General features: G+C 35.4%; 1 protein-coding gene across 1 annotated transcript in view; it reads left to right on the top strand.

Moving 5' to 3' along the window:
• The window catches only part of CDC40 (cell division cycle 40), a 40005-nt gene extending 27585 nt beyond the window's left edge, over window positions 1-12420 (top strand). Inside the window, exons 9-15 of the mRNA XM_069487681.1 lie at window positions 187-232; window positions 2322-2423; window positions 3896-4011; window positions 4271-4404; window positions 8423-8499; window positions 10960-11104; window positions 12237-12420. Of these exons, the coding sequence (XP_069343782.1) occupies window positions 187-232; window positions 2322-2423; window positions 3896-4011; window positions 4271-4404; window positions 8423-8499; window positions 10960-11104; window positions 12237-12414 (798 nt within the window). The 3' untranslated portion in view covers window positions 12415-12420. The remainder of the gene's footprint in view (window positions 1-186; window positions 233-2321; window positions 2424-3895; window positions 4012-4270; window positions 4405-8422; window positions 8500-10959; window positions 11105-12236) is intronic.
• The last annotated feature ends 2747 nt before the right edge of the window (window positions 12421-15167 follow it).

The following is a 15167-nucleotide window of genomic DNA, read 5'->3' on the forward strand; positions in this document are numbered from 1 at the left end:
AGTTTTAAGAAGTTTGTGTGTGTTCCAAATAGTACAACACAAAGTAGCTGTGTCAGGCAATACTTAATGATTAAATCGCTTGTAAACATGCAGATATGCACACACATAGCCAGCATATGACTGTTGTCATTGATTGAAAGGCTTTTATTAAATTTAGTATTTCCATGTATTGTTTTTTTTCCCCAGCTATGGGAGGTTTACGGAGACCGGCGCTGTTTGAGAACATTTATTGGTAATATTTATTTTCTCTCTGATTATAAATCTGTTTGGGAAGACTTTTTAAAGTAATGACATCATTCACAGTAATTTTGCTATGTTGATACAAAGGAACGTCTTCATAGACTCGAGCTGAGTCTGGAAGGAGGAATAAGCCTCCTCAGGGAGATAAAGAGAACTAGGAAATGAGAGCAGCAGAAGCAAAAGCAAAAGTGATGTGAGAAATGTGCACTTTGGGACCACATATATTTCAGGATTGCCAGGGCATGGGGAATGGTGAGAGACAAAAGCAGAAAAAAGTAGCAGGAGGGGGACCAGAGTGTGGATGACCTTGTGCACCATAAATAAAGAGTTTAGACTCTATTCTAAGGCATTGAGGAGCCATTAAAGAGCTCTTGCAGGAAAGCAACATGATTTGAAGTTTACAAAGATCACTTAGCAATATGGAGGATGCTTTGGTAGGGCAAGCTTGAGGAAGGGACATGAATTACATGGTTATTTCATTAATCTGAATTAGAGATGATGAAAGTCTGAACCAAAGCAGCAGAAATAAGAAAGGAACTCATAAGCGTTAAAAGCAATAGGATTTACTAATGGGAAGTCAGTGATCAGAGTGATACAGAAATCTAGGGTGACTCCCAGGTCGCCAGAGGAACGGTGATGCCATTCACCAAGAGAGGGAACGTAAGAGGATGATGAGGTTTAGGACTCATTGAATTTGAGCTGCCTTTGGGATACTGAGGTGAAAATGTCCAGTAAGCAATTAGATAGCTGGATGTTGAGCTTTAAAGAGAGGCTGGGAATTGGCAGCTAAAGCATGCGAAAGGATAAGATTGACAGAACTCTTTGAAGAAAAGAAGAGGGCCAAAGGGAGGACAGCTTTGTGACAACCAGCCTTCTTGGTAGAGAAAGGTTTATTGTCTTTGTCAAATTTCATGTGAAGGCTACTCTTTCCAAATTTAACTGTACCACGTTGAAACTCTGTGTACATGATAGTGGCTCTGTTTTTAGATTAAAGTGGGAGTCTGTTCTGCAGTGCTTTGTTATGATTTTAGAGCCTCCCTCCAAATAAATACTGCCCAAGATGCCACCACAGCCTAAAGGAAAACTTGTGGAAAGGCTCTTAGCTGCATGCAGGGGAACAAAATGTCTCTGTCAAACACAGTGTATTTGGTTCCCATCTGTTTCCCCTGTTCTGGCAGATCATTTTTTAGTGGAAAACTGAAATTTTCCTCCTTAGGAAGCAAGGATAGCAGCTCTGACCGGGACTCCTGCTTTAGAAAAGAATGCCTAATTGCAATGGCACATACTCTCTGACAGGAGTTCACTGTGGTGGTAATTTAGGGCTGCTGCGTGTGGTTGACAATTTGGTACAACTGTACATGTCTTGGTCATAGAGTAATAAAAATAGGAAAGTTTCTGGTTTTGTTTAGTCACATTTTATTTGTCCCTGTAACTTTCAAAAGAGTTGATTAATCTGGCAAGATTGATTTCTAAGTAAAGCGTAATCAGCACCTTAAAATTAAATGCCATCTTAAAACCAAACAGAAGCTAATATTATAGTTTTCAAAAAGGCTTAGTCTCCGAGATTCTGAATCGGTTTGTGAAATTTGGTAATGTGATCACAGAAGAATACAATTATTGAACAAGGGCTACAGTTTCTTGAGCATTAGGTTTAGGTCTCTTTGTTTTTACTTTCAGCCTGTTGAGCAATCTAAGAGTGAACCTCCAAAATTTCAACAGTCATTTCTTTAATTGACAATAATTCTTAGCTGGTTAGTCATCAGTTGTATGTACTGCATATTAAGAGATTGGCATGACAAACTTTAAAAAAAAAAGTTAGATCTTTTCTCTTGGTTCTTACCAAAATGTTATGCATCAGAATCACCTGAGGAGCTTCTTAAAGGGGAAAAAAACACCCACACTCCAAAGCCCACACATAACATATTCTAAGCCAGTAAATTAAGTGATGGGGTTCCAGTGACCTTGATTCACAGCTTGACTCAAGAACTACTGTTTAATGCTGTTTCTCTTTATGGTGTTTATGTTTTAAGAGAAGATAGGAAACTTCATCTCACTGCCATTTCTATTGGTTCTGCCTTTAGGTCACAGTAAAGCTGTTAGGGACATCTGCTTTAATACTGCAGGAACACAGTTCCTCAGCGCAGCGTATGACAGATATCTGAAGCTCTGGGACACTGAGACAGGTAAGAGCTCACTTATACTAATACATATTAATCTTAGAAGTTATCATTTTTATATGAAACAGTCTGAGTGGTCTTTTGTGGCAAAATGGCTCTTTCTCTAACTGCTAATTCTCATACCATTGACAATCAGCTAATACCACAAAATGTGTTTGTAGGGTTGAAACTGTTTAAGTAGCTCTTTCACTATGAAACTTTGTTTCCACCAGATACAATATATAAGGTAAACATTACTGATAGACAAGAAAATTTGAAAGCTTCCATAGACCATCTAATTGATCTTTTTGTTTCCCCATATCAACCTAGAACAGTGCCTTACACATAACAGAAACACAATAAATGTCTGACAAACAGGATTAAATTTAATTGCTCAAATTGATTAAAATGTAGATCTGAACTTCCATGGCACAGTTGGTTTTATATATTCACAGCCATGTTAATTGCATCAGTATGTTGTGGTTAATATAATTTTATATAATTAAAAAATCATCTTTTAATCTTACTAAGGTTTAAGGGTAATGATAACAGCTAGTATTTGTTAAGCACTGTTTACCAGGTATAATGCTAAGTAAACATTGATATGCAGTATCTCCTTCAATCTTAATATATGCCTATGTGGTAAGTACTGTTAATACATTATAGACAAGGAAACTAAGGCTTAAAGAGGTAACTTTTCCAGGGTCACACAGCTAGTAAGTGGCTGAGTGGGCTTCAAACCAAGGTCTCTCTGATGCCAAGCCTGTGCTCTTCACCTCTTTAGCACTGCTTTGAAATTACTGATGCCTGGGTCCCACCCCCAGAGCTACTTCTGTAATTGGTCCAGGCTATGGACCATGATTTCTACTGTGTAGCCAAGACTGAAAGACCACCGTCCTGTGGACTCTTCTAAAAATCAATATAGAATATACCTACAGTAAAGTGTATAAAGTGCATAAATATTCAGTGATTTTTTTTTTTTTTTTGTAAACATATCTATGCAGTTGTTTACCACCAAGATCAAAATATCCCAACATTTCCAGTACTCAGTAAGGGTTACTTATGCCCTTTTCCAGTCTGTACCCACTCCCACTAACCACTTCTGTCATTATGAATTCATTTTTCCTGTTCTTGAACTTCTTAAATGCAATCATACCATATATTCTTTTTTGTTTCTAGTTCCTTTCACTCAACATAATGTCTGAGATTCATCCATGTGGCTTGTACTGGTAGTTTGTTCTCTTTTATTGCTTGCAATATTTCTTAATATGAATGGAATTATAATTTATTCTACCCTTGGTGATACAGATTTAGTTTTGGAAAACATATTTTTAATCATTTAAAATCTGTGAAAAAGAACAATATAGTTTATAGTAAAAAGCAAGCAGGCTGCTCTTCCTCAAAATTTGTTAAGCAAATGACCTCTAGATCTTAATCTCATAGTCATTTTGTAGTGGTCAAATTTATTTTACCTACTTTATTTGAATCTTTGGTTTTAGGACAGTGTATATCAAGATTTACAAACCGAAAAGTGCCCTATTGTGTCAAATTCAATCCTGATGAAGATAAGCAAAATCTCTTTGTGGCTGGGATGTCGGATAAGAAGATTGTGCAAGTAAGTGTTTTCACAGTATTTGTATTAAGATTCATAAGCTTTATGTTATATCAGGGGATAGAATAAGGAATATTAACTCATTTAATGTTCACTACTCTTAAGGATTGCTGATGCTCAGTTCTTAGTAGAAAACAGTAAATTCATAAAAATATGATGTTGGAGATCTTGTCCCTCTCCACCTTCCAGAATTATGGTCCTTGTTCACTTTCATAAATCTGCTCTGCTTCCGTCTTTACCTTTTCTCTTGTTTGACATGTAGTGGGACATTCGAAGTGGAGAAATTGTGCAGGAATATGATCGGCATTTGGGAGCTGTCAACACCATTGTTTTTGTTGATGAGAATAGGAGATTTGTGAGCACATCTGATGATAAGAGCCTAAGAGTTTGGGAATGGTGAGTTTCTATCAGTAAAAAATCTGATTTATATAAAGCAAGCAATTAAAAAATTTGTAACCAAAGACAAAGCCTGATAATATGAAATTATCTGAGTATTTTTGCAACTGTGATCCTGACTTACCAGTCAAATGGTTTTAATTAAGTACACACAATATGGAAATAAAAATCTAAATATGCTACCCTTCATAGTCTGGATAGTCTTTCCAAAGATGTGTATTTTGAGTTGTTTTTCTTACAATGATGATAGATTTGTATTGTTCTATCTTACATTCTTTATTGGATATTTTATTCATCTTTGCAAAATGACTGGCAAGAAGTCGGGAAATTAAGCATAAGACCTTGGCCTCAGAACCAACCCTAAGAAAATACGGGTGTCTTTCTTAACTTTGTAAACATCTGCTTTATGATTATTCAATGCTGAAACTTGCACCGTATTATCACCCTTGTATAAATGCTTTACTCGTAGAATATAATCATAATATATTGGTTAATTTTGCTGTCCTAGAGAAAAGAAGATTTTTCTAAAGTCAAGCAATACTAAAGCTAATTTAATTAAGTATTATAGATCATGTTTTATAATTTAGTTGCAAAAAAATGCATACTAATCTTTTGCTAAAATGAATGTTTGGATGGAACCCAGCTTGTTTTTACAGTCAGTTATGAAGCACGGCTCAACCATGATTACAGCCTAGCAAGGACTAGAAAATGTGTCTTCCCACCCCCAGAAGTTGTTCTACTTTAAGAAGTGGGAAGCCTTGAAACATAGTCAGTGGTTTTCTCCTCCAACTGAGTCCCTTGAGGGAGCTGAGCAGGTCCCTAACCATTGTCAAGACAATCTGGGTAATTGAAGACCTAATGGAATTTAACTGTAGTTTCTCCCACACTCACCACCACCACTGCACACCTCCAGATTACCCCCAATTAGTGGAGAGTTACTGTACTTTATAGCATTATCCTTAAGGTCCATGATTTGAGACTACCTTATAACTAAAATCTTTCTTACTTCAGAAATGTTGTTTACAGAGAATCTGATAAAGACACAAGTTTTATATGAGCCACCTTAGATCATTTGCACAATACTCTGGAGAACAACTATATATTCATATATATGTGTGTGTGTGTGATTTGTTTTGTTTTCTGTATTTTACCAGTTTGATTATACTTAAACTTTCAGATATTTCTACCTTCGGGTGATATCTCAGCTCCATTTTTAAATGTAGAGTGGTATAAAACAAATTTGCAAATATTTAAATGTTGTAGCTATTACAGGGCTTAAGAAGATTTGTGTGTGTTTTCTAAAGTAAAACATTGGTCAGCAAATATTTTCTATTAAATTAAGGGTGATATTAGCATGTTTCTTTTTTTATTTCCTCTTGGATCTTAAGAAATGCTCCTAAAAAGTCATGGTGCTGTTTGTTTGAAATGATGACATCCTTTAGATTTCAGTTTATCCCTTGTTTACTATCAGAGCCATCCTGATCAATCCCCAGAGCCTGTTCTCTGTCATCCCACGCTATTTTTTGTTTTCCACAGCTTTAGCATACTTTCGTGCTTATTTGTTCCTCTTTCCTGACAAGTTCTTAACCTTGAGGGAAAAAATGGTGTCAGTCATGCTTACTGTCTGTCCCCAGCACCAACAGAGTGCCTGGCACACAGTATGCACTTAATATCTAAAGAAGTCATTATTGTTGTAATTATTAATGATGTTATATTTATTGAGCCCTTGCTATATACCAGTCACTATGCTAAGCATTTTTATGTGAACTATTTGATTTAATATGCAAAGCAATCCTATGAGATAGGTACATTTGTTATTCCCATTCTGTATATAAGGAAACTAAGATAGGTTAAGTAATTTTCCCAAGGTTATATAGGACATGAAAGGTCAGAGTTCACATTCAGGTCAAACTGATTCCTGAGCTTGAATTTTTGATCATGTGGAAGGGGCTAGTTAGATGAAGGGACTGGTGGGGAGAGAAGGTAACTTGTATTGCGTTTGATTAGTGAGAAATTAATAAATGTAAGGATCAGTCTTGCTACAAAGACAAGTAGGAAGCAAAACCAGCACAGGATCCCCAGAACTGTGCTTCACTGCATAAGCCATTCCTAAGAGCCATTGCTAGTGATACAGGCAGCTTGCATGGGAAGGGAAGGAAGGCCCTGACCTCCTCAGAGTGAGAGTTGGCCTCAGCTATAGGAAAATTAGCAACTCTGGGGCCTTCAGACAAGTGGTGTTTGCCAAACTTTGACTGTACCCTATACCTGCTTAGAGTACCATAATATACAAGCAAACAAACCAAAGGAAACTGGGCTTTCTTAAACAATACTATATAAACTAACATTTAGATAGTTCTGAAGGAGAATAGAGATTATATTAGAATTCAGCAGCCTATGGTATTTTAATCAGCCAAATGCATAAAATGTCATGAGACGTGTTTTCTCCAGAAGGTACTTATTTTGGTAAAATATTTTTAAAAGAAAATTTTACAAAGTGTGACACAACTGTTTATCTTTTATCTTTAAATTTTCATAGACTTTTTTAAGGGTTTTTTTGGTGAATTAATTTCCAAACTGAAGATTATTTATAACATATGAGTTACTTGCTAGCTTATTATACTGAATTACAGTATCTAATTAGAAAATTGTGTGTTTATTAAATATAACTATGCCTAACAGACATTTTTACTAGAAGTCTGCAAGGTAGTTCAGACTCAGTCCTTGTTCTAGAATTTGTTATCAAATGAAGTGTCCATTTGAATTTGTTTACTGAACCTGAACTATGGTTAATTTAATTTTCAAATGCTCTTATGTTTTAATCCATGCTATAAGATTATTAGCCAGTAATAATAAACATAGAGAGGGGAAAAAAAACACAAACCTTTTTTATATTACAGTTCTTTTTAATACATTTTGGTCATTCTGAATGTCAGTCCTCACTGGTGACTTACGGCAGTAAAGGGCTGGAGATCTGACAGATGGTGGTGTTTCCCAGGTCACACCAGAAAATACTCCTCCAACCAAGACCCTGACAGAAGTTTTTTTTCTAATCATTTGCTCCTACTGCTGGGTAAATGGATAAATGGATAAAGAAAATGCTTACATGAAGGCAAATTATTATTTTCCAGTTAATGACAGTATTGGAACTCAAATCAGAGTTTGAAATTGAAATTGCTGCTCCATATTCTATGTTAGTCTTCAGATTACATTTCCCACACATTACGCTGTAAAAAAAACATTTCTGGTCCCACGAAAAGCAACAAGACCAAAAATCCTTTCAGAATTACTAAAGCATTTTTATCGTGGAGAATATTAAAAATGAAAAGGTACTTAGAACTTTTGATGATTCTAAATTTAGGTAACTAGTTTTGGATTCTTGTTTTTGTTTTAGTATTTATATCTCTCACATGAGATTTATTTTTTTAATTTTTTTCTCCTGCACTGTACACATTTGAAATGCTTTACATGTAAACTGAAAATAGTCCAGGTACCAAGCTGGTACTTAATCTCCCTGGCCTTAGTCATTTCTGGATGTGCTGGACCAGCTCACAGTCCCTATAGCCTTGCCTGACATCCACTTGAGTTGCTGAAGGCTCTGTAACACTCTTACCCACTCACAGAGTAACAACAAGTTGAGCTTGGCTGGCTGGTAAACTAATACTTCCCTGTGACCTTGCCTCAGACATCTTGCTTCTGCCTACCATAGTATATTTTTAGATGAGTTCATTATTAAAGAACTTTTAATAATAGATTTTTTTTAACATAAAGGCCAAAGTTTAAATAAAATAGAAAACAGAATCACTGACACTATTATATATCATAAAGGATAGTCATTAGTAAAGTAAAAGATTTATAATAAGTAATACAATATCATTTTGTGTTTTTCCTTCTTCCAGGAAGTTTCACTAAATTCAAGAGTTTGCTTTTATTTGGATATTAACCCTTTGTTTTAGATATAATTCTTCTAAAGGTACTTTTCTAAAATTACTTGTTCTGATATGCTATTCTAAATTTTTAGGGATATCCCGGTGGATTTCAAGTATATAGCAGAACCCAGTATGCACTCAATGCCTGCAGTGACTTTGTCTCCAAATGGTGAGTTAGTGCATAGAATGTGTTTTTAAATGAGCTTCTAAGAAATGGTGTAATTGCTATATTCAAAAGAACTTTGGCCATTCTCTTCCGGGGGAATTTTGTCACAGTGCCATACTTGTATAAGGAAATCTTTTCAACATTAGAAATAATTACTGGTTTTCATATGTGAGTCACCTCACCTACTCGTGTTTTTCTAGACAATAAAAATAAAAGAAACAAAGATTTACAGCTATCATTGAGCATCTAAGGATTTCTATTTGACAATATGGTTTTTTTTTTTAATTCTACTTCCAACATAATCAGTTTCAATAAACCATTTCATAGGGCAAAAATAAAAAAGATAAATCTATTTAATACTGTTTCCTGGGCTGGGTGCGGTGGCTCACGCCTGTAATCCTAGCACTCTGGGAGGCCGAGGCGGGCGGATCGTTTGAGCTCAGAAGTTCTAGACCAACTTCAGCAAGAGCGAGACCCCGTCTCTACTAAAAAAAAATAGAAAGAAATTAGCTGGACAACTTAAAATATATATATTTAAAAAAATGAGCCGGGTATGGTGGCGCATGCCTGTAGTCCCAGCTACTTGGGAGGCCGAGGCAGGAGGATCACCTGAGCCCAGGACTTTGAGGTTTCTGTGAGCTAGGCTGACGCCACGGCATTCTAGCCAGGGCAACAGAGTGAGACTTCGTCTCAAAAAAAAAAAGAAAAAAGAAATACTGTTTCCTATTCAGTAATCCATTGCCTTTTAAGTACAAGATAATTTGTGCTATAGAGATACTGACAATATACCGATATAATTATAGCTCTACATGAAGATATTAAAGTAGAGGGTCTGTGCTTTGGGAGGCCAAGGCAGGAGGATCACTTGAGGCCAGAAGTTTGAGACCAGCCTAGGCAACAAAGTGAGATCCCTTCTCTACAAAAATAGTATTAAAAAATTAGCCAGGTATGGTGGCACATGCCTATAGTCCTAGCTGCTCAGGAGGCTGAGGTGGGATGATCACTTGAGCTCATGAGTTTGAAGTTACAGTGAGCTATGATCCAGCCATTGCTCTCTAGCTTGGGCAACAAAGCAAAACCATGTCTTAGATAGATAGATAGACTTGGGCAATAAAGCAAAACCATGTCCTAGATAGATAGGTAGATAGTTATGATATTTGGGGAACATCATCATCGAAGCCACTATTAACTCACATAGCTACTGTAAGTGTAGAACAAGGAAGAGTCTGCTCTTCCATCAGGACATCTGCCACAGGCAGATTGGTAATAGTTGTCAAATGCCCAATCATTTTTGTGAGAAGAGCAACCTAACTAGTTCCTATTTTGATAATCACTATACTATATACTTTGTCACTGTGCATATACATTTTATGTAATGTGCTTTTAAACTATTACAAATATTGTACCTATCTTGAACAAAGTCATTTACCCACTCAGGCATTAAGATTGTTTCCTTAGTAAGCATTGTTTACAAGTACAATTGGCCCTCCATATCTATAAGTTCCACATCCTTAGGTTCAACCAACCACAGATCAAAAATATTCAAGGAAAAAAACAATAAAAAAGTAATACAGTAATAACTATCAACATAGCATTTACATTGTATTGGGTATTATTAATATAAGTAATCTAGAGGTGATTTTACAGTATACAGGAGACATACGTTTATATGCAAATACTATGCCATTTTATATAAGGGACTTGAGCATCTGTGGATTTCGGTATCCATGGTGGGGGGCAGGGGTGTTTTGGAACTAGTCCCCCGTAGATACCAAGGGACTACTGTATATTGGATGCAAGTACAGTCATGTGTTGCCTGAGCAACATAGCAAGACCCCATCTCTACAAAAAAATTAAAAAATTAGCTGGGCCTAATGGTGCATACCTATAGTCTCAACAACTCAAGAGGCTGAGGCAGGAGGGAGGATTGCTTGAACCGAGGAGTTTGATGTTGCAGTGAGCTATGATCACACCACTGCACTCTAGCCCAGGGCAACAGAGTGAGACCCTGTCTCAAAAAAACATTTACTATAATTTAATAATCCTAGGTTTTCTCACCAGACTTAATTTTCCTGATTCCATAATTACCACAGATAGGTCTCTTTCTTCCCATAGTTCTGTTTTCTATACTTCCTACGAATTGATTTATTTTCATAAGTTTTGGTTTAGTTCAATTGATACTAAGCTTGGAATTTTTGTATTTCCTTTTTTTAAGAAAAAGAAAAAGAAAAGCTTCTGTATGGAGATTGCTTCATGATATAGGATTATATGAGCAAAATCCATTACTTTATATATTAATACCTCTTACCGGTGACATATTTATAACATTTTACAGGTGGTATGGTAAATTTATTTTCTAGTATTATAAAGTAGTTGGGAGTAAAAGAATATTAATCACAGTAAACATTTATTTTTTAAAACTTTTCAGTCTTTCTCTAAAATACCCCATTTTTTAATTTATAGGCAAGTGGCTAGCATGCCAATCGATGGACAACCAAATCTTAATTTTTGGAGCACAGAACAGATTTAGATTAAATAAGAAAAAAATTTTTAAGGGCCACATGGTAGCAGGCTATGCTTGTCAAGTGGACTTCTCACCAGACATGAGGTAACTTTAAATCTTCTAATCTATTTTCATATTTAAGTATAATATAAACTATTGTGCAAATAACAATACTTTACAAATCACTGTCACATAATGTAATTGTATGAGAGCTCTATAATCTGTCAGAATGCCAAATATAAAAGCAAGAACAAGTTAGGAAACTTATATTTTGAATTTTTAAGTTCTTCAGTATGTCTCCTTATATTACTTAGGCCTGTGCCTTTTAGCCACCTAATGAGTCCCTATGTTATATCAGCAATGCCTTATTTTCTCTTTGCTTTTCTAAGCAAGACTAGGAATGCTATGATCACTATATTGCTATGATTGAATGAACACTAGAAGAATTCTGTATTGTAGCGTTGAACAACTTAACTACAGCTTGTCTGCTGAAACCTCAAATGCAGCTTTTGGCTATTTCTAGGTCATATGGATTTGTGAGGCCTACAGCACCATTCTTAATCAAAATATATAGATAGAAGTAATTTAGAAATCCCTGTAATTCTGTATGTTTAGCCTGGTGATTGGGCTTTATACTTCTGCCTCTGATTCAGCCTTAGATGTATTCAAAAGATATTGAAGCCCGAAAGTAATTGTAGAAGTAGTAGAGTTACTACAGTAGAATGGGTCTAAATGTATTCACTGGCTATATGTGAAATTGGTTCTCCTACACTGTTTCTGGCTGTCTAGAGACTGTGATACATGATTCATTATGGCCCCTGGGACTCTCTGTATTCCAGTTAAAAATAATTTTCCGGCTAGGCGCAGTGACTCATGCCTGTAATCCCAGCACTTTGGGAGGCCAAACTTGAGCCCAGGAGTTCAAGGCTGCAGTGAGCTATGATCATGCCACTGCACTCCAGCCTGGGCAACAGAGACTGTGTCTCAAAAAATAAAAATGAAAATAAAAAAAGTTTTCTACTCTTAGATTGGTAGCTCAATGGGGAGGTTTTATTATAGAGTTTCAAATTAATAGACTGCTTCATGTTCTGCCTTGTTATTCTGAATTTTGTTTATTTGCATTGGGTTTTATTTTTTCATGTTAAGGTAGAAAGATAAAATCTTTCTTTGTTCGTCATGTACTTTACCAGTTTAAGATATTTGAACTTATTTGGATTTATTTTTCTTCCCACTACAGCTATGTGATTTCAGGAGATGGAAATGGAAAATTAAACATTTGGGACTGGAAGACCACAAAACTCTATAGTCGGTTTAAAGCTCATGATAAAGTGTGTATAGGTGCAGTGTGGCATCCTCATGAAACATCTAAGGTCATAACATGTGGTTGGGATGGTCTCATTAAATTGTGGGATTAATGGGATTAATCCTTATACTATCTAGGATCATTTTTGATCCAATGTCATATTTAACTGTATTTAATTATTAAATGTGTTGGTTGATAACTTGATTTTTACAGGTAATGTTTCTTTACATGGCTTTATGACGCTGACCTATTGTTTAAAAAAAAACAACTTTGTAAATTTGACTTATATAATTTCTTTGGCAACTTCATTTTGTTCTTTATAGGTGTTATTTATGTAGAGAATGACCATTGACTTTCTATTTTACAAGTAGTTATTGTTGGCAGGCTGTTTTGGTTTATCTTCATGACATTCTGAAAGGATCCCTTTGGGGTCAAAAAAGAATCCCTAATGGATCTGAGATCCTAGAAGAGGTAATGTGATTAATGGCTCAGAAAGGTACCATGTACTCACCTCTTCAACCAAAAGGGCAATAAAGAACAGGGATGATATCATTTAATATAAATCTGAAAGTAGGATAAAGCCACCCATAATTACTATACCCATTATTTTCAGTGGGTTAAGTTCTAATCTTTTGGCTTCAGGAGTTCCACTATTTTTGGTGACATATGTTGTATATTTTTAGTTGTAAATCAGTAATCTTTAACTGCAGCATTCCTCTAACTATTAAACAATGTAAAATAAAAATTAGTCCAAAGTTCTTTCCTTGACTTTCTTCCCTGATCAGTGTAGACAGGACTATATTTAGTCAGAGAATCTACATTATTTCTGAAGATGGAACTCAAGAAAATGAGCCAAGACTTTGAATTTTATTTATATTCACTGTCAGTAATGACCTGGCTACATTTTCAGAAAATTGCTTCACTGATGTTACTACTGAAATCCTCCTCATAGGAGATAAGGTATGAGGGCATAGTCCAAAATGTCAACTTGTAATTTCTTTGAAGTCATATGTTTTATCTTTAAAATTATTCTGATTTTGCTTGTGAATGTATATGACAGAACTTTTTAAGATTAAAAAAAGTTTAAACATCTTTGTAAGCCTTTGAAAAAAATTGGACATTCCAAGAAGATAACTTCAGGTTATGAAATCAAGACAGCATCTTGAATATAGTAGCTAATAGCACTTTAGTTTGATAAGCCATTTCTCTTATTTTATTATAAGTCTATATTAGATGTTTGAATGTGGTTTGAAATATTTCAATACCATGCTGGAAAAGATTGGTTGATAGCTGCTCAGAGTGCTGACTTGGAGATCAAAATCATGTTGAGTGTTGCTGACCTAAAGAGCATTAAGCTCCGAGTCCTGTGCTATCATAGTATTGCATGTTCCTTGCCCTTAGAGAGCTTTAAGTTTTAAAATTTAAATTTAAAAAGGCTTAGTTATAAGACCAGGCCCTATAGCCACATACAAGTAAATTTCAATGAAGGAAATAGAAAAAAATAAAAGTACAGGAGATATATTTTCTCACATACAGGCACTGAAAGAAATACAAACACACTGCCTAACTGCTGCCATTTCTGTAACTGCCGGGAAGGGTGGCAGATTTCTGCAGGGGAAAGGATTCAGACACGACCTTTTCTTTAGTCCAACTACTGTTTTAACAAATGTGAATTATTGAAATGTGACCGGACAAAAAGAATCATACATTTAGACTGTCTTGTTTAGCACCAGTATTACAAGTTACAAATCATGATTTCTAAATCTGGATTTATTTTATTGTGTTTTTGACTGTTTCTGAACTAAGTAACTGTATATAAAAGTTGTCTCTTTTTTTAAAAAGATCTTATTTTTAAATAAAGCATTTTTTGTAGAAAGTGTTATAGCAATGTTCATCTTTAGGCTCCTTTTAAGTCGTAAGTATGTTGAAACACCAGATTAAACAATTTGCAGATTTAAGTGGGTCATATGGAAAGAAATGCTTGAAAGATGGGTGTGGTGTATTCAGGTATATTAATGGGTTTATTCTAACTAAACAGTAAAATCAGGGCAATACCCTCAGAACACACAGATTACATTTAACGCATTCCATATTTATTCATTTAGTAGTGGCACCACCCCATTTTTAGAGTGCATAAATGAGTGGGGTTCTTTTCCAGCATAAAAAAGTCTCAAGATTATATTGTTACTGGACTTCAGTGGTTACCATCTGGCTCTTTTTCCTCACTGCAATCTTTTTGTCATATCCAGGACATTTCCTTCCTAAAAATTAGAATAAAAGTGATGCTTTAGTGAAAGATTTAATTGAACGAATATTTTAATATTGAAACAAATGTTGGGAATATTTTGTCCTAAATAAGGAGCCAATTTTAAGATAAAAAACAGAGAATAACATCAAACAGGCACATTTCTAAGTAGTTCTTAGGGATACATTATGGGGCTGGCTGGTATCCTTAGCATGTTTATAAAATACCTGAAAGAAAAAGGTTGACAATGAAGTATCGAACGCTTGGATGACAACCATAAATACCACAACACTAGCAACAGTTATAGAGGGTCTCCTTGAAGAACAGCGTTTCTCACAGTGTGGACTAAACTGTCTGCATCAGAATTACCTGGGGATTGTGTCACTTACTGAAAAGTAGAATTCAAAAGAAAGTACGGGTTAGTTGGGGAGCCATGATGAATTCAGATATGGGGAAGGGAATGAGCGTAAAGTGGCGTCCAGGTCACAATCAGTGTCCATCAGCAGTATTAAATGTGGGTCTGAAAGTGAGACCTGGGGAATATTGAAACCATATTTCATCGAAAATGCATATTTTTCACATTTTGACATTTCTGAATAGGGCTATGGTTAAAATCAATA

This window comes from Eulemur rufifrons, chromosome 15 (genome assembly GCF_041146395.1).
Source record: "Eulemur rufifrons isolate Redbay chromosome 15, OSU_ERuf_1, whole genome shotgun sequence".
In the NCBI taxonomy this organism is placed as follows: Eukaryota; Metazoa; Chordata; class Mammalia; order Primates; family Lemuridae; genus Eulemur; species Eulemur rufifrons.